This window comes from Monocercomonoides exilis, assembly GCF_001643675.1.
Source record: "Monocercomonoides exilis strain PA203 chromosome Unknown scaffold27-1312184, whole genome shotgun sequence".
Classification (NCBI taxonomy): domain Eukaryota; phylum Preaxostyla; order Oxymonadida; family Polymastigidae; genus Monocercomonoides; species Monocercomonoides exilis.
Genome location: NW_027150572.1, coordinates 204,510 through 225,703, shown reverse-complemented (window position 1 = coordinate 225,703; position 21,194 = coordinate 204,510). Strand labels below are relative to the sequence as shown.

The following is a 21,194-nucleotide window of genomic DNA, read 5'->3' as shown; positions in this document are numbered from 1 at the left end:
ACAATTTTCATTGAAAAAGAAAAAATAACTAAATAAAAAAATTATTGAATAAAAATACTTTAGCAACAAAATGCTGCTTATTCTTTTTGGTTTCTAATCTTTTTCCATGTGATAAGCGTCTGTTCCAAAATTCACGTTCCACGAATTGAATTCATCGATTTGTTTTTGATTGACCGAAGGGCGGACACGCTTCAGGGAATTAATAAAATCTATAGCAAACAAAACAAAAGAATAAGTTTACAACAACAACAAAAAAAAAAAAAAAAAAAAAAAAAAAAAAAAAAAAAAAGAAGAGGACAGAACAGAACAGAAGAATTAAATAGATCAAATAAATTTTAATTATTTTGAAACCGTCTTTGGAAATTGGGCGGATGACTTCTTTGCTCACTTCACACATTTTTGTCGTGTCAATTTCACGAATAGGAAAAAACGACGCCTCTCGGCAAAGTTGCATTAAATCCGCATTTGAGTAAACTAAAAGCATTTATGAAATATTATTTCCGGTCAAAGGTTAAACAGAAGAATGAAAAATGGCATACAATTCGTTTTTTTAGCGATTTCATTGACTTGTCTTGTTGTGAGGGTGTGTGTTTGATCGCTGAGAAGTGATGTGATCAGCTTTGCCCTGTCTTTTGCTGTTGGAAGAGGCAGATACACTCGTCGAGACTAATCAAAAATGTGTTTGGTAAATGTTTTTGGATAGCAGCATTGAAAAGATTGATTGAAAGCATTGAGTCAAAACGAAGATTGTCAACAAAGAATGGTACAATTAGATAATTTACAAAATATCAGAATAAAAATATTCAAAAAATTTTTTGCTTTTAAAAATTTTTCACAGAAATAACAGAAAGCATACGAAACGTCTCAGAATGGCATCATCAAGATCCCATGGCCTGTTTGTTGCGCCTATAACAACAACGTGGTCTTCCTGTGATGTTGTTGTGCCGTCCATTTGAACTAAAAACTCTGTCTTCATCCTTCGCGATGACTCGTTCTCTTCAGATGAGCGTGCCTAGCAAAGAATCAATGAAGTTAATAAATTGCACAGCGTATTCAACATTATTGTTTAAAAAAGAAGAAGAAAGAATATTTCAAATACAGAAAAATTCTGTCAATGATAAGAATACATACAGACAGCAGTGAGTCAACTTCATCAATGAATATGATGCTTGGCTGAACAACAGCTGCCACTGCAAAAAGCGCTTTGACATGTTTCTCCCCTTCCCCTACCCATTTGGATGTGAGAGAAGAAGCAGACAATGCAAAGAACCTTGCGTGTGCTTCGTTTGACAGGGCACGTGCAATAAGAGTCTTTCCTGTGCCTGGAGGACTGGAAATGGCAAAGTTATTGGAATGGAAGGATGTTCCAGAGTGAATTGAAATCAAATTACCAAAAGTAAAATTTTTAAGAAAAATACATAGAAATTTGTAAAATGCAGTCAGAATACAGAAAACATACCCAAATAGAAGAAGTCCTTTTGGAGGAGAGCGAAGGCCTGTGAAGAGGTCAGGCCGAATTATTGGAAACACCACCATCTCAATTAATAAGCTCTTCAATCCTTCCAACCCAACTAAAAAAAAAAAAAAAAAAAAAAAAAAAAAAAAAAAAAAAAAAAAAAAAAAAAAAAAAAAAAAAAAAAAAAAAAAAAAAAGATAAAATATAAAGAATGTTTAAATAATAATAATAATAATTTATTTGTGAAGAATAAATGTTAAATTTAAAAAAAAAAAATGTTATCCAATAAAATATGTGTTCAGAAACATAAAAAACAGCTCATACCAATCCTATCCCACGTGTATCCAGAAGTCGATTTTTTTTCTTCAGATTCTTGGCTCGCTGCTTCGATTGCCGTTCTTCCAGCAGCAGATGTTGTGGATGCTCCAACTCTCTGACCTGTCATTGTAGTTAAGCTCTTTGGATGGGTTGCTCCGTATGTAGCTGAGTACCTCACGGAAGATGCAGAGGCTGTTGATGTTGTTGGTGTGGAAGAACTAGAAGAAGAGGTATAGCCATAATCTCCCCAAACAATCTCACTGACCACATGTGCAACGCTATCTTTATCACAGCGTTCAAGAAGGCCCCGAAGCCTTTCTTTCCTCCTCTTATCAGTCATCAGCCTAAATGCATCCTCTATTGACCGTGGTTGTGGCACATTAATTGTTGCTAAAACAGATTGTGTCGTTTGAGAAACCGAAGCTGAAGTATGAGATGAGGATGAAGATGGTGTTGATGAAGACGATGATGAGCATGATGGAATAGGATGTGGCGAGGTTGAACTTGAAGACGTTGATGGTGGTGTTGGCGCATGACGTGAAGTGGATGGAAAAGAAGAAGGACCACGAGAAGAAACACATTTTTTGTCGCCATTTGCAGTCAAAGTTGATGCTTTTTTTCCTCTCCCTTTTGGTGATGGAGATAATTTTTTCACACTTCGCAATTTTGTCTTATCTGATTCGAATTCAGATATTTTTTCTTTTTCTATTTCTTTAGGAACAGGAGGAGGTGTAATTTGTTGCACTCGTTGGCAAACGCTGCCTAATTGACGTCTGATTGCTTCCTTGGAAGGAGCAAGGTAAATTCTAAAACATTTTGAAAAGTCAAATAAAACAAATAGAAACACAAAATTAGAACATACTCATCTTCAGGATGAAGTTTCATCATAAGAGCTTGCTCATAAAAAGTTGCTCCCTTTTTCAGTTAAATGAAAACATTATTATATATATCAAAAATTGCAAACTTCAAGATACAACGCTCTAGCAAGTTCAGTCTTCCCTTCTTGATCCATTGATGTTGCACTCAACAATAATTCTTGACCTTTTTTCTTAGCATTCTCAAAATCTGTTCGAGATTTCGTAGATAACATAAACGTAAATCTAAAAATTATGTAATGGGTATTCATTTGAAAAACTTTTGCTTATACCAATAAAATAAATATTCATAATGCAGATGAAAAAATGTTCGTCACATGGGAATTTTTTTCCCCATAAAGCTCGAAAAGAATGAGAAAGATTGATTCTTATATTCATTAACTCAAATCAAATGCAATATTCTTTTTGAAATGTGATTCAAAATATCAAATTCTTGGAAATAAACAATATGTTCTTTGAAATGAAAGATCAATTACAACAGAACTTCTCAGAAATTAGACATAATTTCTTAAATTGGCTATTTTGCAGGAGTAATAATTTGAGTAATCTTCGTTAAAGCACGAAATTCTTTAAACATTTCGTTCAATAAAATTGCAAAGTCATTGTTCTTTGTCAATTTTTAACTATTTCTATTTCATTTCGAACAACTTTTTTGATTCATTTTGTATTTGTTTTTCGTCTTTCAAATCATTTTTTTGTTTTTGGCAATGATCTATTCTTTCTGTATGGCTTGTCTGTAATAGAAGTAGTTGTACGTACTCTTCTCGTTGAATGTTGGGCGTTCCATTTTCGTTGATGTTCAGCAAATGCTTCGTCTTCCTTTCTTAATTCTTCATCATCCTTTTGAAAACAAAATTATTGTCAATAATATATTTAGTCGAATGCAAATGAATGTTGCATACAATTTTATAGCGTTCAGGATGCCTAACTCGTAGAAATGCTTGATAAAGAACATAAAATCCAAAACTCGGTAACTAAGAATTTCAGATGAAGATAAATAATGAAATGGAATGAGATAATAATCTTCATACGAGATATAGCAAAAACCACGCTGCTTTTGTGCGATTTGCACAACATTGAACAATCAGTAAAAAGGCAAGCAAAACATAGACGTACCTTTTTTTAAAAAAAAATCAAAATTTTGCAGTAATAGTATAAATTCATCCAAAAATATTTTTAAATTATAGCAAACTTGAAAGTTGGTATATGCTTCACAATTTCTTGTTTTTTAATAACCTTTATCCAAAGAATAACACACAAAAATAGTGTGACAAAAGTTATCAATCCGCACCAAATCCAATCTGTCCAAAACTCGTATGCAATTTCTTGAGGAAAATATTCAATAAATCTGGGGAAAATAGATGCAATCTTTGAACGAAAAAGCCGTCATTTACAAAACTATTAACACTATTATGATAAGAATGAAGACACATTTATTCCACATGTAACCGCTGTGCATAGTGTTGCTATATACTTGTTCCTTTTAGGGTAATATTTGTTTCCAGATTTTGCTGAAGATTGCTGTTGATTTTTGTGATTTTTCATATTTTTTTCCAACCCATTCTAATGAAGTTGAAGTTGCATATATTCACATCTCCATGAATAAATAAAGAGTATTCACCAACAAAAATTTTTATAGGTTTTTTCTTCAATTTCCCATAAAGAATAATTTGAATCAGATTTTTTTTTTCTTGTTTTTTTCTGATATTTTAGAGTCCAAATGAGATGGAAGTGAAGCCATGCGAAAATTTATTTCTTGAAACGTATTACACAGTATCCTGCTATTTAACAGCCATTGTTAAAGACAACGAGAACTTTCAAGATACTTGCCCAGAGGATCAAACCTTCGTTACAATTAATCCTCCTTCACTAAATATCAGTCAATATTTGCAAATGTATGCATATTTTTGCAATTTTTTATTTTCATATTTTCGTTTGAAAATAGGCTTATGAAAAATTTTGTCTGCAATCCAGTTTGTTTTGCTTTGGCTGCTTATTATCTTGAACAAATAAAGAAGGCAAAAATTATGAGAATTAATGAAAGAAGTATTCATCGGGCATATCTTGCAAGGTTTGATCTTTCAAAATGGTTTATGGATTTTTTGCATTGTTATCATTATTGAAATATTTTTAGCGTTTTATTGGCAATAAAATATTATGATGATAAATATTATCCAAATACATTTTATGCTTCAAAGGGAGGAGTTCATGTCAAGGAGCTGTGCTATTTAGAGTTACAATTTTTTATGAAAATGAAATGGAATCTATATGTGGATTTAACGCTTTTTTCGAAATTTAAGAAGCGAATATATACGATATACTGCAGCCCCAATCATGTATTAACAAATGATTTTTCAAGTCCTTTGAAAGTTGCATCTCCTTGTGAGAAGCAAAAAAGCAGCTTTACAATTAATAGTGCATCTTCTCCTTCATCTTCAACCGCTTCAGCAACTCCAGTACCATCGCTTCAAAATTCTTTTTCTCCCTCTAAACTGTTCTCGTCATTAAATCATTCGTCTTCATCATCATCATCTTCTTCTTCTGCCTCTTCGCTTTATTCTTCTGGAGCATCAACCAAACTCATAACCAAAAAGGACTCTGCCAAATCCACAAACATTTCACCTCGTTTGGAGCAGTCTATTTCTTCCTCTGTGTTATCGACTGTCAGCAACAAGACAGCAGAAGAGGCGTCTCTTGTGCAGCAGAATTCTCTCAGTCAGTCTCTTCTGACATCTCACAGTTCTAATCCTGTGTCAACAGCAGTGGCTGACTCAACTCGATTCCAAATGAATGCATCTGCTCCTCCGATGAATAAAAAGACAATAGGAATAATTAATCCACACATTGCAATTGAGACTGATAATACAACTTCATCGCAATTGACTATGTCTGCAGATTTTGTGAGTGTACCTCCGAAAGAAAAAGAAAAGGGAAAAGAAAAAGATGAAGAAAAAGAAACATTACCAGCGGTCAGTCAAAAATTGGATAGAATAACTTTGACTCATTCCACATCCACAACAACCAACCAACTAAATTGCAAAGAAAATCAACAGTTCACACAAAAGGCGGATATGAAGCCATCTTCAATCATAAAGTCTTCTCCTTCTCAGAATCAACACAGTCCATCAACTGAAATTAATCAAAAATCAGTTTCTTTGGGACATTCTGTACGTATTCCTTCTGCTGAGGCTAATATATTTCCATCAGCTCTGCCTCTGTTCCTTCCGCCCCCTCCACAGCAAAAGCAGCAAATTCAGTTGGCTTCTTCATCTTCTGAGTCAAAAATGTCGCACCAAATGCCTTTAAATAACACGCAGCAAAGTTTGATAAGCTCAAAGCAGCTTTGCAATCTTTCGTCACTTGGACTTCCTCCTCTGCCTCCTCCTTCGTCTTCATCATTATCTGCGCTGTCGTCTTCATTACCATCTTCATCTGCATCCACAAATTTTATGTCATTATCATCTGCCTCTCATTCAACTAATTTATCTTCGTCTGAAAGAGACACTTCTTCAATCAACAAGAGATTGTCATCTGACACATCCAAAAGATGTAACTCTTCGAATGCTTTTGTTGATCATTCCTCTCATCCACTTCATCATCCTCCTGCAAATAGCATCATTCCATCTGACAATAGAAATGCTGCCTCTAATTGCATCTGTTCTGATTCTTTGTCAAATCTCTGCTTTTCTCAAAGTGACACACTTAAAGCAAACAATCTGTGTCAAGAAAAGACTTCAAGTTCTGACAGACAAAAAGAACGAGAAGTGCAATCTTCTCTTTCCTCGTCGGTGTCTACGTCTAATTCTGCAACTAACACAACAGCAGACTCAAAATCATTCCCTCAAATTTCAGCATTTGGTGCGAATAAAAATGTGAATACATTTTTGAGCAGCACATCCAGCTGCAATTTAAATGATTCTCTTTCATCAAAGTCGTCTTCTTCTGTTAGTTTTTCTGTTCCACCTCCCAAGCTGCCACTTCCTTTTCTCTCGTTTCTACCTCATTTGCCTTCTCCTCCTCCTCCTCCTTCTCTTCCATCTTCTCGTTCAAATCAATTAAATCGTTCTTTGCCTCTACCACCACCACCTCCTCCTCCTCCTCCTCCTCATATTCCTATTCCTATTCATAATACTCTTCCTCTTCCTCTTCCTCTTCCTGTTGGAGTCTCTTCTTCTGCAACTCACTTTGAGTGTAGTTCCTTTCCACAAGCACAGCAATACACAACCATCTCGTCGAGTGTTCTTGTCTCTTTGGTTCTTCAGCAGCAGCAGCTTCAGAAGGAAGTGCTCTATCTCCACCGCAAGATTGAGTCATGTTTAGAATTGATGAACTCTCAGATGAAGAACAGCAGGGCATGTGATGTCAAACAAGATGGCAGATTGCATTCTTCTCACAGCACCTCCAAAGAGAATACGGAACAACATGCACAAAATGAAGAGGTTGATCCAAAAATGACACTTTCATCTGTTGATGGATCTTATCGGAATGTGCTCTTTCCAGAATCGTCTGATGTGCATCGTTCTTCTCGTCATTCTAATAGCTCAAGCACTTCTTCTGGTCAAGGCGAACAGAAAACAGATGTTTCACTCTCTTCATCGCTGCCTTCTGTTTCGTCGTCGTCTTCTCCTTTCTCTTCTTCTTCAACACCTCCTCCTTCTTCTTCGTCTTCTCTTCTGTTTCTCTCCTTTTCTGGCTGTGTGGCTGGTGCTTCGACTCCAGTGAAGAACTCCCCATCTCTTGACTCGTCTCATTCTTGCAGTGAAAAACTCGATCTGACTGGAAAGAGCGAAGGAAACAAGGCATTAGAAGGCATTTCTACTGCTGCCTCTTTATGAAAGAGTTGTATACAAGAAAATTGTTGATTGAAATGTCAAAAAGAAATGTGTTTCAAATGTTGAATATTGAGACATTCAAAAGAAGAATTATGCTTAAATAATAATTTTATCGCTGTAATGTGTGAAAAGTAGTTCAAAATACAAGAGTGAAGTTGACTTGTTTATGTATATCAAATTTATTTCCTTTGAATTTTCCGCTTTTTTACACTTCAATTTTTGTTGTTCATATGTTTGCTTTATTTCATTTTGTGATTTGATTTTAATTTATTCATATTTATTTACTAATTTGTTGAGTGTTTACAATATATTTTCTTTTTTGTGTTATAATTTGGGGTTACGAGTATTTTTTATGAATTACATTTTTTTTTCGAGTGTCTGCAAACGAGATGATGGTTCATATGGGTTGAAAGACAACTAATTGTGATACTGTCGTTTCTTTGTAAAATTAATTATTTTTTTATTTGTTTTGAAAGAATTTTATAGATATTTGATTGTAGCATTTTACATAAAGTTTCAAGAATTCAAAGGAATAACGATTGTTACGAATTTGTTTTGCGAAAGTGAAAGCTTTTATTATTGTAAGTTTGTTTGAAAACAACAAATTGCATATTTGTTTTACAGGAAGGAGATGTTTCAGAGTGAAAATGCAAATTAAGTTTTGCAATAACAATAAAAAATTCGCAGTAGAATTTTGATAAAATATTTCTCTAAAAATAAAATATTAGTTGTCACTTATTTTTATGAAATTCAATTTTTTTATTCAGTTCATTTTTTCCTCACAGCCAGTAATTAATCGTTATGAAAAAAAACCTGTATTTATTATCATTTTCTTAATAAACCAATAAGAATAATTATTAAAATCAAATCTGATTAAAATGTTTATATCAATTAGTGTGTTTATAAGCTGCATGAGAATTAATTTTGCACGTCATCAATTCAAAGTTGTATCTTTGAATTACATTAAAATATAGTTAAAAACGGGAAATATTCAATTCAAGAACGGATTTCATTTGGAAATCCAACAGTCAATGAACATGTCATCCAACAAGAGCTTTCATGTTTTGTTTGTCTCATGTCTGAATGAGATATTTGACATTTATTAAAAGATAATTACGATCAAGAAAATCTTGGAGATGATTTTAATCTTTCTTTAATAATGATTATGAGAATCAAGAAGAAGAGCATGAAGAAGATACAGAGGAACATAAAGAAGGAGTAGAAAGAAGATAGATAAATATTATGCATGTTCATATAGTTTCGAGAAGATGAAACATGAGAACTTGAATGAAATTATTGCTCATAACCATGCGACAAACACATTTGGAATAGATAAATTTTAACAAATGCAAGTTCTACCACTTATAAGTCCTCATAATTGGAAAAGCCAAATCATCTGCATTTCATTTGTTGATAATTTAGTTTTCAAAAAATAAAATAAAATAAAAAATATAAAAACTACAATCTACGTTCCCTATAAAAGAGCAATGAGAGAGTTTCTTGTTTTCAAAAATGCAAGTATAACTGATTGTTTTATAAGAAACATTTTTTTCGAATTTTTTGACTTCAAACGCCCTTCATTTTCCTCTTCTTTATCCAATTTTAGCAAATATTACATCCTTTCCATCCTGTCAATTTCTTGAATATCACTAATAACGCTTGATTATCGATCTTCTTTCTAATAAGTTCTAATAAAGATCCATTTATATTCTTTCCCTTCATTTATGTGCTCTTTTCTGACTTTCTCATATTGGTCCAATCGACTCTTTAATAAATATGCATTTACCACTTATTCCAATGAAACACGAGTTAAATATCAATTTTTGTTTATTATTCTCTCTCATGTATGAATCTCAACGTCCAGCTCTCTTCCTCGCTGTTTATCTGCAAAGAAAAGATTGATAATTTGAACAATATATTGTTTCACGATCTTTGAATAATTGTTCCATATTGCTCTCGTAAAACTGATACCAGAATTGCCGTGTCGTACAATTTTTTTTATCGTTATCTCAGTATGTGAATAGTTTATTTTGGATTTTTCAAAATCAAGATCAAATATTCCATTGCAAAAAAGAATTTTAAAAACAGTTGGTTTTGTTTGAAGTTACAAATCAAAACAAAATATCAACATCTAAAATAATTGTATGAGTACTAATATTGAAATTCTGTTTTAAAATTTCATTTCCAAATTATGCTATCTTTGTTGTAAATTTTTTATGAAAATGGTAAACATTCAATGTTTTCTGAACATAATATTTCACAAAAAATAGAAGAACATGAAATTCGAAAATAAGTTTTCTGGTTTGCAATTGTTGTTGCATTTGAATTTCTGATGATTTTTATTTTTCTATTTTCATTGTTTTCGAAGAACTGTTTAATGAACTTGGAAATTGTGATTACGAAGTGCAGAAACAGAAAATCGAAGAAACGAACAAAGCTATGGATGAGATGGACAATGAAGAACTTTATTCTATATTCACAACAAAGAATTTCAACAAAATCTACGAAATGATTGAAGAAAAGAAATTACCATGGGTGCTTAACCCGCACCCTGGTGCCAAACCCGCCCCCTGCAAATTTCTTGAAAATAGAGATATTTATTTTTGCTTGTCACAGTTGTTCATTGATAGTGAATTTGATTGAAACTTATTCAAAAAAATTATATATTTTATTTTTTTATAAAAAGACTTTCAGAAAAATGGATTTATAATATTTTAATTTGGAAAAGAACTTTATCTATATTTACTGAAAAAGAAAAAAAGAAGAGTTCAAAAAATATGCACACGCTTGTTTGTTAATGTGTTTTCAAATATCTTTATTAGTTTTTTGGATTTGAATTATTCAGCAACAAATTTCGCTTTTTAATTTATTGATCAATTCCATTAAAATGTGAAAAACGAATCGAAAGTTCAGTAGCTGCATTGATAGAGGTTTGTGAGAATTGTTTCAAGTGTTTTTCAATGAAAACTTGCTTTTATTATATAAAATGTTGATTATTTAATGTTATAATCGATGTATACGATAACTTTGATTGATTTGTGGTACATTTATATTTGATTGGCGATAGAAATGTATTTTGTCTTTTTTAATAACTTTTTTTAAATGAAGATAATTATTTTCATAATTTTCAAACACTTTTATTTTAAATTCATTTAATTATTTTTATGTTTTTGAAATCAAATTTCGAATTGTTGTTTTTCACTGATCAGGAAACATTCTGCAACTTTCAATATTATCATCAAAATTTCATATTATCATTAACTTGTTGAAAGTATTTATCATGTGAATTATTTCAAATTCCATGTTTTTTCCAAATTTATAAATTTCCTTAAAAATATGTGATCATGCAAACGAATGTGACTGCGTTGAACCAAATGCAGATTTTTTATTTGAAAATTGTAATTTTCTTTATAAAACATATTTTCATCTGTCAGTTCACATGCCTTTCTTCTCATTTCACTTGTATTTAAGAGCACTTTTCAATTCCTTTTTTTGTAAAAAATTGCTTTTGATAAGCGAAGACAGTCTAATCATATCATTCAAATTTCTTGAAACAATTTCATAATTATTATTCTTTAATAATGATTTGCAAAAAATATTTGTTTCCAAGGATAAACGTATTTTCATGAAAATTGTGAGCTAATTTTCAAATTGAACTATTTTTATAACATTTTGGAAATTTTTTCACATTTTTATAGTTATATCGATGAATGACTAATTTATTTTTCTTCTAATTATATTTTTTTTCAGTTATCATCCTTATTGAAAAAAGTATTTTAATTTTTGTCAGTGAGATTAATCTCTTGAATACGACAGTTCAGGTTAAATATAACTTGATTATAAAATGAATACAAAATCAAAGATTAAATGTATTCCATCACAATCATTGTTAAAAAATAGCCATTCTGAAAACAACAGTTTTGTAAAGAAAATATCATTAAAAACAAAAAGCTCATAATTTGCAAATCTGACATCTTTGTGACAAGTGAATAAAACATTCATATGTGCAACAACATTTATACGCAGAACGTAAATAACAATTTTGAAAACAATAAAATAACCAAAAATAATCGTCAAAAAAAATTCGTATCACCAAAACTCACAAAAGAAAAATATTGGAACTTGACCAACATCAACAATAAATAAGTTATAACATCTAAACCATGGAAACAATTTATCAAATATTAAATATTCAAAACAAATTAATAAGAGAATAAATTTATTAAATAATTCAAATTAAAAAACAGATGAGTTATAAAACAAAATAATAAGTAATAACATAAATAATACAAAGCTGTAATAGTAAATCATTTGAAACAATTTTCACAAACCTCTATCAATGCAGCTACTGAACTTTCGATTCGTTTTTCACATTTTAATGGAATTGATCAATAAATTAAAAAGCGAAATTTGTTGCTGAATAATTCAAATCCAAAAAACTAATAAAGATATTTGAAAACACATTAACAAACAAGCGTGTGCATATTTTTTGAACTCTTCTTTTTTTCTTTTTCAGTAAATATAGATAAAGTTCTTTTCCAAATTAAAATATTATAAATCCATTTTTCTGAAAGTCTTTTTATAAAAAAATAAAATATATAATTTTTTTGAATAAGTTTCAATCAAATTCACTATCAATGAACAACTGTGACAAGCAAAAATAAATATCTCTATTTTCAAGAAATTTGCAGGGGGCGGGTTTGGCACCAGGGTGCGGGTTAAGCACCCATGGTATCTTTGGAAAATGCTAATTTATTGCTGAAGCATATGGGATGTTTCAACTCATTGAATTGTATGTTCGACTCATGTTTTAAAAATACTTTGCTTTGTACAAGGTTTGAAAAGATGATAATTGAAGAAAAGAAGAAGAAATTTGAAAAGGATGAAAAGCTTCTTGTTGATCTTTGTGGATGTTATCTTTTTCTAAACCGCTATTATTCTCCAGAATTGCTTTCAATCTGTGTTCCTTGCCTTCTGAAGGTTGCATTAAGGAAAGAAAAAAACGAGGGAGATCGGAAAGAAGTGGAAATGGCTTTATTGGCTTTGAGTTGCATATACTCTTCAAAGGTTTAACATAAATATTAGCATACTCATCATTGAATTTTGCATTTTTTGTTGAGAAAATCAAAAAAGATCTGTATTTGAAAAAGATTATAGAAATCATCGAATATCATCAAGAGCATAGAAACATGACACGTATTGCATATCAATCAGCTTGGAAGTTTTTGATCACACAACTCTTCAAAGACGAAAGTTTGACAAGTGTGATTGTAAATAAACTTCATTTTTCAAGAGAAGCAACCAAAGAATTAGAAGCTTTGATAAAATGCATAGAATGGAAGAAGAGAGAAGAAAAAGGAGAAAAAGATACAAACGAATTCGTGACATTAATGAGATGGATCAATGTATTAGATTCTTATTTTTGGGTGTGCAAAATGTGGACTGATGAAAGTGTTGGACTGATTTGTTGCCTTGCTAGTCTGTGTGAAGCAACAAAAAAGAATGAAAGAGTAATATTTAGACAGTGCATTGATCTTTTTCAAGCAATAGTGCAAAATGAAAGTGCATGTGTTGTGTATTTGCTGAAAGGCGGAGCAATTGATTTGTTTGTGAGTGAACTTCATCTGTTTTCATTTTCAGATAAACTTGCATGGGATTGCTTGGGGTTCTGTTTGGGAATTTCAAAAAGATTTAGTGGAAAAATACACAAGGAAGCATATGAAGCGATTTCAAAAATGATGTTTGACAAAATGGAAGAAGAAGGATACGAAGATATCATCACAAGTTTCCATAAAACATTTTATTTTTTCAATGAAATGTTTTTATCTGATTTATCGTTGAACATAGCAGACTATTTTGTGAATGTTGGGTGGAATGAAATATATTGAATTTTATAATCAAAAAATTATATCTATTTTTTTTGGAATATGGGGCAAAATTTTTCCAATTTTGAAAAAAACTGGGAATTGTTCAAAACTTTTTCTACAATCGCTTCATTATAAATCAACCGAAACTATGCAAATAATTACAGAAGAATTTTAAAATTAGAGAAAAATATTTGAAAGAGAAGAATGGAACAAAAATTATTGAGCAAAATATTTCGCTCCATATTTTCTCAATTGGGGGAAAATACGGACTTTCAAGCTTTTCTTGCACAAAGTATTGAAAAATTGCTTCGCTCATAGGCAAATGGAGAAGATACTGGTACCACATGATCAACTCCCTTAATTATTGATATTCTGTAAAATATTCTTATCGTGCTTTTTAGGTTTTAGGGTTTTGACGAGTTAAACAATTTCATATTGGATAGTGTGATGGTCAAGGGTTTTGCCGAGCAAAATGAGGGTTTGGGTTAACCCTTGAAGAAATTTCAGAAATGAAAATGATATAAATAGTGGGTGGGATAACCTTGGTACCAGGATATACTCCACTTGCCGTCTTCCTGACAAGAATTTGTCTTCAACAGATCGTATCAGGTATTCCTTCACAAGTCATTGCATTTAACCCTATTTCTGTGAGAAAACTAATCACTGTTCGAAACATCTGAACAATATTACCAATAAACTCAGAATGTTGTTCATTTTGCAATTGATGGTCTCAAAAGGAAAATTCCAGTAATCGAAGCAATCTTCCTTAAACATTCTCTTCTTCTGTAACTTCTCAATTCATCATTCTTTTATCAGCTTTCTCGATTTTAAAGTTGTGCACGTATTTATTTAAGAATTTTGAGAACCGATATGGGGAAAAATACGGACTTTCAAGCCTTTTTTGCACAAAGCACTAAATAATTGCTTCGCTCATAAAATTATTAAACTTTAACAGATTTCAAAATAAATTAGATTTTCATTTCTGTGAACAAACATCATCGATGAAACACTAAAAAGTTTTGTGACCTCACATGCTTTTCAAAAAATAAACAAATTTTTGTAGTGTTTTTTAATCTAAAAAAGCTCATCTGATGTGCAAAAATTTTCAATGAAAAAGCTTGAAGTCTCATATTTTCCCCCATATAGGGTTAAATATTTTGCTTCAGACATTTTCATTGAAAAATTATGCACTTTTCATTAACTTTTTCATATCAAAAAACACAATAAAAATGAGTACATTTTTTGACATTCGTGTAATGTTGGAAAACTTTATGTTTTGATTCCAACGATGCCTGTTTACGGATATGAAAATCAAATTTATTTTGAAATCTGAGAAAGCGAAATAAAGTTATGAGTGAAGCTATTTTTCAATGCCTTGTGAAAAAAATGCTTGAATGTTCATATTTTCCCCCATTTGAAGTTTCAATTTTTGCAATTTAGAACATTTTCTATAATAAAAAACTACTGATATGTATATTGTTTCAGAGTGCCAGCTAATGAATTTCTAATTTGTTAACAAAAAATAAAAGAAAATAATTTCATAAAATTAAAAAGAGGCAAATAAGATTGTTTCTTATTATTCAACACTTATATTTAGAATATTAGATTTTAAAATGATATGAGGAAATAAAAGATAAAAACGTGTTGATCTTAAAAATTATCTTAAAATAATATGGTCGAAAAAGAATATTACTTTCTGTCTTTATCAAAGCTATATAAAAATTATATATCTTTAATTCTTTTCCAACGCATAAATTATTTTTGCTTATGCTATGAACCTATTGACTCATTTAAATTCTTAAAAAACACTTCAATTATATCATTTCTTCTCCAATCTCTCTTCGAAGATCTGCTGCAATCGCAAGTGGAGCAACCTCATTCAGTCTGAAGATTCGCTCAATAACGGAAAGCTCAGTTGAAGTTGTTTCTAATCCAACAAAACAACTCCAATCATTTGCAACCATTCCAGCACCAATCACATCAGATCCTCTGTTAAGTGTACCAGCAACAAGAGGAATTTCGAGAAGATTTGATAATTCTTCCAGCTCTTTAATAGGGGCCATAGGATGAACAAGTCCTCCCTGATTTGTAAAATGACAATACGAACCAACGAGAGTGTGCCCAGCAATGGACTGCCTGAATACATCAACATCAAGCACATCTTTAATAGCTTCTTCAGTGGCCTTTCATGAAAAATATTTAAAAAGAACAGAGAAATAAAAAAGCTATATAATGCAACATAATCAACACACAGCATCTGCATCAGGATGTAAAAGCGCTACATGATCATTGCATGCAATAATATTTCCAAGTGCAGATAATTTTTCCTCAAGTCGTTGAACAACAACAGAATCTGGCAAAGAAGATCGCAAATGAGCTATCTCAGCATCAGTAGTGGTGTGAGGAACAAGCAATCCTTTTGCATTTCCTTTTCAATTGTTTGCAAAATAAAATTAAAATTTCAACACTTTAAATATATCAAAAGCATACCAACACACAATCTTCCTAAAATTTTAGTTCCTGCGAAAGTAGCTTGAATAACAGGGATATGGTCAGAAAGTTCTCCTTCAAACACTGAATAAAATTGAGGATTTCCCTGAGGCGTAATGCAATACTTGCTTGTCAATTTTGCAAAAACTCCAACTTCACTGCTATTTTCAAATTGCACTCCTTACAAAAGTCATCAAATAAAAATGAAAATTTCAATTTACACACTTGTAGCCATTTCTTATATATTTTAATATAACTTAACAAATTTGATCTTTTATATAATAAATACGTTTTAAAAATGTTCGTTATTTTAGTTTTTCCAGAATTAAAGACTTCCTGTTTTTCTATAATATTAAATATTTATCAATGAAAACTGAACACTGAAATTTATATTTCCATAAGTGCATTATTTCATCACTCAATCAGATCAGAAAAAATTTTTGTGGTTAATGGACGAAGGCAATGAAAATGAAACAATCGCAACATGGTGGAAAGATACGGAGTTAAATCTTTCATTTTTAGGTGAAGAAAATCTAAGGCAAATTGCAAGACTTTCATCCACTCCCGAAACTTTTTATTTGAAATACGTTGAAAAAAATTGTTTTGAACAGCTTAAAAATGATGTTCTATTAGTGTTAGACACAACAGAAGAATATGCGGAAGATTTTGCAACTCGTGTGATGAAGTATTTTTCAAATTTCTGGAAGAGTAACCCAAGAAATACAGAAACGAAACAGAATGTTTCTGAAGCAAATGAAAGCAACACTCCAAAATCTGCAGATAATACAGAAAACACATGCTCTTCAAAACTTCAAAGTGCGCACTCCCAAGAACCTGAACATTGCATGACTTCTTTGAAAACTGATAATCAAAATGAAAAAGAAGTGAACGAGGATCTTCTTTCAAAGCTTTTTGATTCTATAATTTCACTGAGGGAAACAGCAATTAAACAAATTTCAGAAATTAAAATTTCTTTAAGTCAAATTAGAGATGAGCAAAAACAATTTGCAAAACAATTCAATTCAATGCGAGGAGATGTAGAAACATTAACAAAAGATACGAAAAAACAATTAGAACATTTGAAAGAAAAGAGCAAAAATTCTTCGTGGTTGCAACAGCAGCCTCAGGTTGTCAGCGGAAATATGATTATTCCTGGACAACAAGTTCTACCAAATCAGCCACAAATAATCTCTTACATGCCACCCCAAATTCCTGCATTACCCCCGCAGCAGTATCCTCAATATTCGTATTACTCACCTCAATATCCTCAACCCGTAATTAGACCAGTTAACCAACCTTTCATGGCGGGAATGGGGCCACCTCCTTCAAACACTTCCAACATTGCTCCCATGCTGCCTCCTGCTTTTCAACCTGTTGCTAATCCACAGACACAACCTCCACCAAGCCATGTTTTTAAGCCTTCGCCTTCAAGTGGACCATCAGCAGGTACGACATCTTCTCCTTCTCCTTCTCCTTCTTCAACACCTTCTTCTTCATCATCCTCCTCTTCCTCATCATCATCTTCTTCAATAAGCACACAACCACAATCCAATGACTTTTCTCTCCAATTTTCTCGCCCGCCAACTTCAAAAAAGAAGGCCGTTACTGTGCCAATCTGTGATTCTCCAGTGCTTTCGTTGCTTGGCAATGACAATGTGCCGCTTCCTTCTCTCGGAACAGCCATAGCATCTACCGAAGGATCTGCTAAAAAGCCTCTCACTTCGACACCTGCCTTTGTACCGTTTACTTCTGCTGTCTCCCGTTCGCAGCTGAAGAAGCTGGAGGAGGACGAAAGCCTTGCACCCACCAAACAAGTTCGGGGTGCTGCACTGTCGAAGGATTACACGTGGCTCGACTTGAAAGGCAAGAAGGCGTCTTCATCAGCGCTGTCAGAGGCAGACGATGCAGGAATGGCGGAGCTCTCGCTGTCCATCACCGATCTCATTCCGCAAGTGCAGTTTGAGCTTAGAGACGCAAGTGTTGTGCTCTGCGAAGGGAAGGCGCTGACGTGGCTGAAGAAGAGAGAGACGAGTGTGCTCCTCGACCATGTGATGCTGGAGGGTGTGGTGTCTGTGGAGTGGAAGGCGTCAATGCTCCTGTCTGATTCTGTTGTTGAGTTCGGGTTTGGAATGGCAGAGCTGGACGAAGACTTGCCAGAGGATCAGCTGAAGAAGTCGACTGTGGCTTATCACAACAAGTGTGCTTAAAGAATAATATATTATTTCTTTTATTGTTTTTTAATAATGATTTCTTCATTTCTTAATATTTTTATTGAAAAAAAAAATTGAATATTATTTCAGTGGCCAACTGCAAATAGGCACGAAAAGCGAGCAACTTGAAGGATTTGAGTCAGGAGACATAGCTCGCATTGAGATCAACATGAACACGAAAGAGGCGCAGTTCTTCCGCAACGAGGTGCCTCTTCCTGTTCGGATCTGCAACATCCCGCAGGTGAACAAGTTTTATGTGAGAGGAGCTGGGCTCAACACTCGAATTGAGCTGCTGTCACTTCTGCAGCTGTTTGAGGAGACGCCTGTGAAGCAGAGTCAGATTGAGAAGAGAATACAGATGGATCAGGTGATGTAGGGGAATTCACTCCTTTGCATATTTGCAGCGCAGAGTGAAGAGGAAAAAAGGGTCAGTAGAATAACACATGAAATTTGCTCAAGATGATGAAAAGAACAAGAACGGAAATGAAAGCGTTTGTTGAAATGAAAGTTGAATAACGAAAGGAGTTTAATTGTTATTATTTGCATTGAATATGAATATGATTTCAATTCGCTTTTGTCTTGTTTTTTTGAGTTATTCCATTACAATTTTGTTTCTGTGCAACAATTATAATGTTTGCATTTGAGGTTGTATGTGACATTGACAATATTTCTATAAGTTCTGCGTTTTGTTTGTCTATTGTTGTCATTTCCTTTTGTATTTCTTTTAATTATGGACTTTTTCCTCTCATTGCTAATACTGCATTTTAATTTGCATATCCATTATTTATGTTTAATATCTTTTTTTTTTTTTCCTTTAGCCCATTCATTAAATAAAACAAAATAAAATATTTCTTTTTGATTTTTGATATCCTTTTAATGTTAAGTGTGATGAAATCAAACATCGCATTGAATGGCAAAATAAATTTTATTCCCGTTTGCAATTCTTTTTTTTTCCCCCTCACACAATTTACAAAAGAGAAGCAGATAAAATTGTCTTCTATTGCTGTTCATATGTTCGTTTCAACAGAAGCACGAATGTACCAAGTGCAAAACACAGTTCCTTTTTACGACGAAACACCAATTGGCAGCCACATCAAGTTGTTGCTAACAACAATGGCGATTTTCAATTGTTCATAAGAAACAACGCAATGAAAAGTCGCTTTATCAGAAGGGCAGATACGATTGCATAATGAAGATGAAACTTGTACAACACTTCCTTCTTCCAAATCGCTCAAAAATCGATCATGCTCCCCATCAACAACTTTTGATTCTTCAATGCCCTCTCACTCTTTGCCTCAAACAAGCGTGCTTCAAATCCATTGCTACGATCTCTGCCATCCCTGAAATACCAGTGATTGTAAAAAAATCCAGTAATCATCAAAAATAAAGAGGTATGCAGGATAACATTATAAAAAAAGAGGTTTCAATAATAAATTGGAGATTTGAAAAAAACTTTAAAAATATTTGAATATTATGAACAAACCAAAGATGCCCAGGAAGAATGCCAAATCTATTTGGAGGCGCAGGAGGTCCAGTGTATTTAGGCTTTATCGAAGAAGAAGATGAAGAGGACAATGAATCTGAGGGGTGCTCTTCGGCTGATTCTCCAGAACGATTTTTCTTGTGTTTGGATGAAGATTTTCCTTTTCGTTTCTTTTCTTCCTTTTCGGCCTGCAAATAAAAGTTGGAAATTGAAACATACAATCAAAAAAATAAAAAAATCAAAAGAAAAAAGAATTTTTGTCATACAAAATAATCCTTCATTGGATCGTCATCGATAATTTCCTGTTCCATTTCATCAAGATACTCTTTGTCGTTGAGGCTCCTTGCAAACGGGGCATATTTCAGTTCTTCCAGCCTTTTCTCCTTTTCTTTCTGAAGAAAAATTAAACGAAGGAACAATAGAGAAAAATTTATTAGTTAATCCGATAAACAGTTTACAAAATACGTTGTGGAATGCGCATATGTTATATTGATGGATATGAAAAGAAAATAAAATATCGAAACCTCTTGTTGCATTTGGACTTTGCCTCGATTAAGCATCTCTTTGATTTGCTTCATCCTTTCTTCTTTCTCTCTTTCCTTTTTCACTGTTGTTTCTACATCTCCCACAACTTTTCCTGTCTTTTCGTCTCGAACAACAGCTTTTTGACCCTTTCCAATGATTTTGTAATCTTCTTCATTGAACTGAAATTTCAATTTTTATTCAAAATGAAGCAATTAAAAAAAAATCAAATAAATTTCAAAGATGTGCGCAAACTGTTCCTCTTTCAGTGCTGGAGTCGTCATCATCTGCCTCTGAAGTGTTTGAAGAATTAGACGCGATTTCTTCGCTTTCTGTACCACTTCCTTCAGATGACAATTCTTCTCTTCTGAATGAAACTTTATGCTTTTCTTCATTTAATGTTTTCTTTTTTTTGCTATGTTTCGCAGCCTCATGTGAATGAGATCGTTTGCTTCCCTCTAATTTATATTGTTTCTCATACATTTTGTCCACACTATCCTTTGAAGTGCTTCTACTATTCTTTCTTGATCTATGTTTATGATGCCTTTGATGACTGCGATGGTGCCTATGCCGAGAGCTTCTGGATTCATGGTGACGATGCTTATGCTCTTTTGAAGAAGCCGAAGATGCAGATGGTTTTCGTCTTTCTGGAGAAAGATCTTGATTATCATTTCTATTTGTCACATTCGACCTTCTCGGAGGAGAAAGATCTTGAGCAGGCTTTAGCGTTGAAACATGCGATAAATCAATGTCTGTAATTTTTTTGATTTGATTTGATATATCTTCAACAGGATTAGTTGAATTCTTTGCTAAATCAAAATTTTCATAAGCTTGAAGTATTAATCTCTTTTCAATTTCATCTTCATCTACAATTTGAGGCTCATATTCAATGGATCCTGGAGCTTCCATTTCATGTCTCAAAAAAGCTTGAGCTATTCGAATCAAAAAATAATTTATTCAAATTAAAATCCAAATGGAAGATATTCACAACCTTCCCAAAAGTAATTTCAAAAATTCAAACATTTCTTCTTTTTCTTTTTCTTTTTTTTTTCTTGCGCGCGAAGATCATCTTCATCAAAAAATATCATAACAAAGTTCAAAGCAAATATATTGTGGGTCTCGTTATTTTCTATGAAAATTC

The 21,194-nt window shown here is 32.5% G+C and overlaps 6 protein-coding genes across 6 annotated transcripts; 2 read left to right on the top strand and 4 right to left on the bottom strand.

Annotated features, from left to right (window-relative positions):
- Positions 1 to 93: 93 nt before the first annotated feature.
- On the bottom strand, positions 94 to 2,864 carry MONOS_6812 (p97I; the record flags this gene model as incomplete). Its single annotated transcript, XM_067877077.1, has 9 exons — positions 94 to 209; positions 352 to 474; positions 540 to 666; positions 857 to 1,012; positions 1,132 to 1,330; positions 1,460 to 1,559; positions 1,781 to 2,580; positions 2,637 to 2,689; positions 2,739 to 2,864. 9 exons carry the CDS (start codon positions 2,862 to 2,864, stop codon positions 94 to 96), a joined length of 1,800 nt encoding a protein of 599 aa, XP_067725903.1.
- A 137-nt stretch (positions 2,865 to 3,001) lies between these two features.
- On the bottom strand, positions 3,002 to 4,194 carry MONOS_6811 (uncharacterized protein; the record flags this gene model as incomplete). Its single annotated transcript, XM_067877076.1, has 5 exons — positions 3,002 to 3,489; positions 3,552 to 3,623; positions 3,681 to 3,765; positions 3,842 to 4,017; positions 4,081 to 4,194. 5 exons carry the CDS (start codon positions 4,192 to 4,194, stop codon positions 3,337 to 3,339), a joined length of 600 nt encoding a protein of 199 aa, XP_067725902.1. The 3' UTR covers positions 3,002 to 3,336.
- A 180-nt stretch (positions 4,195 to 4,374) lies between these two features.
- On the top strand, positions 4,375 to 8,303 carry MONOS_6810 (uncharacterized protein; the record flags this gene model as incomplete). The annotated part of the gene is made up of 3 exons (XM_067877075.1): positions 4,375 to 4,544; positions 4,595 to 4,720; positions 5,009 to 8,303. 3 exons carry the CDS (start codon positions 4,375 to 4,377, stop codon positions 7,482 to 7,484), a joined length of 2,772 nt encoding a protein of 923 aa, XP_067725901.1. The 3' UTR covers positions 7,485 to 8,303.
- A 6,614-nt stretch (positions 8,304 to 14,917) lies between these two features.
- Positions 14,918 to 16,073, bottom strand: MONOS_7322 (Translation initiation factor 6; the record flags this gene model as incomplete). Its single annotated transcript, XM_067877637.1, has 4 exons — positions 14,918 to 15,531; positions 15,601 to 15,776; positions 15,839 to 16,018; positions 16,064 to 16,073. 4 exons carry the CDS (start codon positions 16,071 to 16,073, stop codon positions 15,163 to 15,165), a joined length of 735 nt encoding a protein of 244 aa, XP_067725900.1. The 3' UTR covers positions 14,918 to 15,162.
- Positions 16,074 to 16,237: 164 nt separating this feature from the next.
- MONOS_7323 (uncharacterized protein) lies at positions 16,238 to 18,989 on the top strand. Its single transcript, XM_067877638.1, has 2 exons — positions 16,238 to 18,035; positions 18,139 to 18,989. The coding sequence occupies exons 1-2, from the start codon at positions 16,288 to 16,290 to the stop codon at positions 18,422 to 18,424; spliced, it is 2,034 nt and encodes a 677-aa protein (XP_067725899.1). The 5' UTR covers positions 16,238 to 16,287; the 3' UTR covers positions 18,425 to 18,989.
- Positions 18,990 to 19,279: 290 nt separating this feature from the next.
- Positions 19,280 to 21,141, bottom strand: MONOS_7324 (putative pre-mRNA-splicing factor CWC26; the record flags this gene model as incomplete). The annotated part of the gene is made up of 6 exons (XM_067877639.1): positions 19,280 to 19,388; positions 19,532 to 19,719; positions 19,798 to 19,923; positions 20,056 to 20,235; positions 20,309 to 20,985; positions 21,075 to 21,141. 6 exons carry the CDS (start codon positions 21,139 to 21,141, stop codon positions 19,280 to 19,282), a joined length of 1,347 nt encoding a protein of 448 aa, XP_067725898.1.
- Positions 21,142 to 21,194: the final 53 nt, after the last annotated feature.

What these genes read in the sequence shown, in the direction of transcription:
- MONOS_7323 (XM_067877638.1), top strand. Translation starts at nt 16,288, where the DNA reads ATGGACGAAGGCAATGAAAATGAAACAATCGCAACATGGTGGAAAGAT. An exon ending in ACTGTGGCTTATCACAACAA is followed by an intron (nt 18,036 to 18,138) that starts GTGTGCTTAAAG and finishes ATATTATTTCAG; the next exon opens with TGGCCAACTGCAAATAGGCA.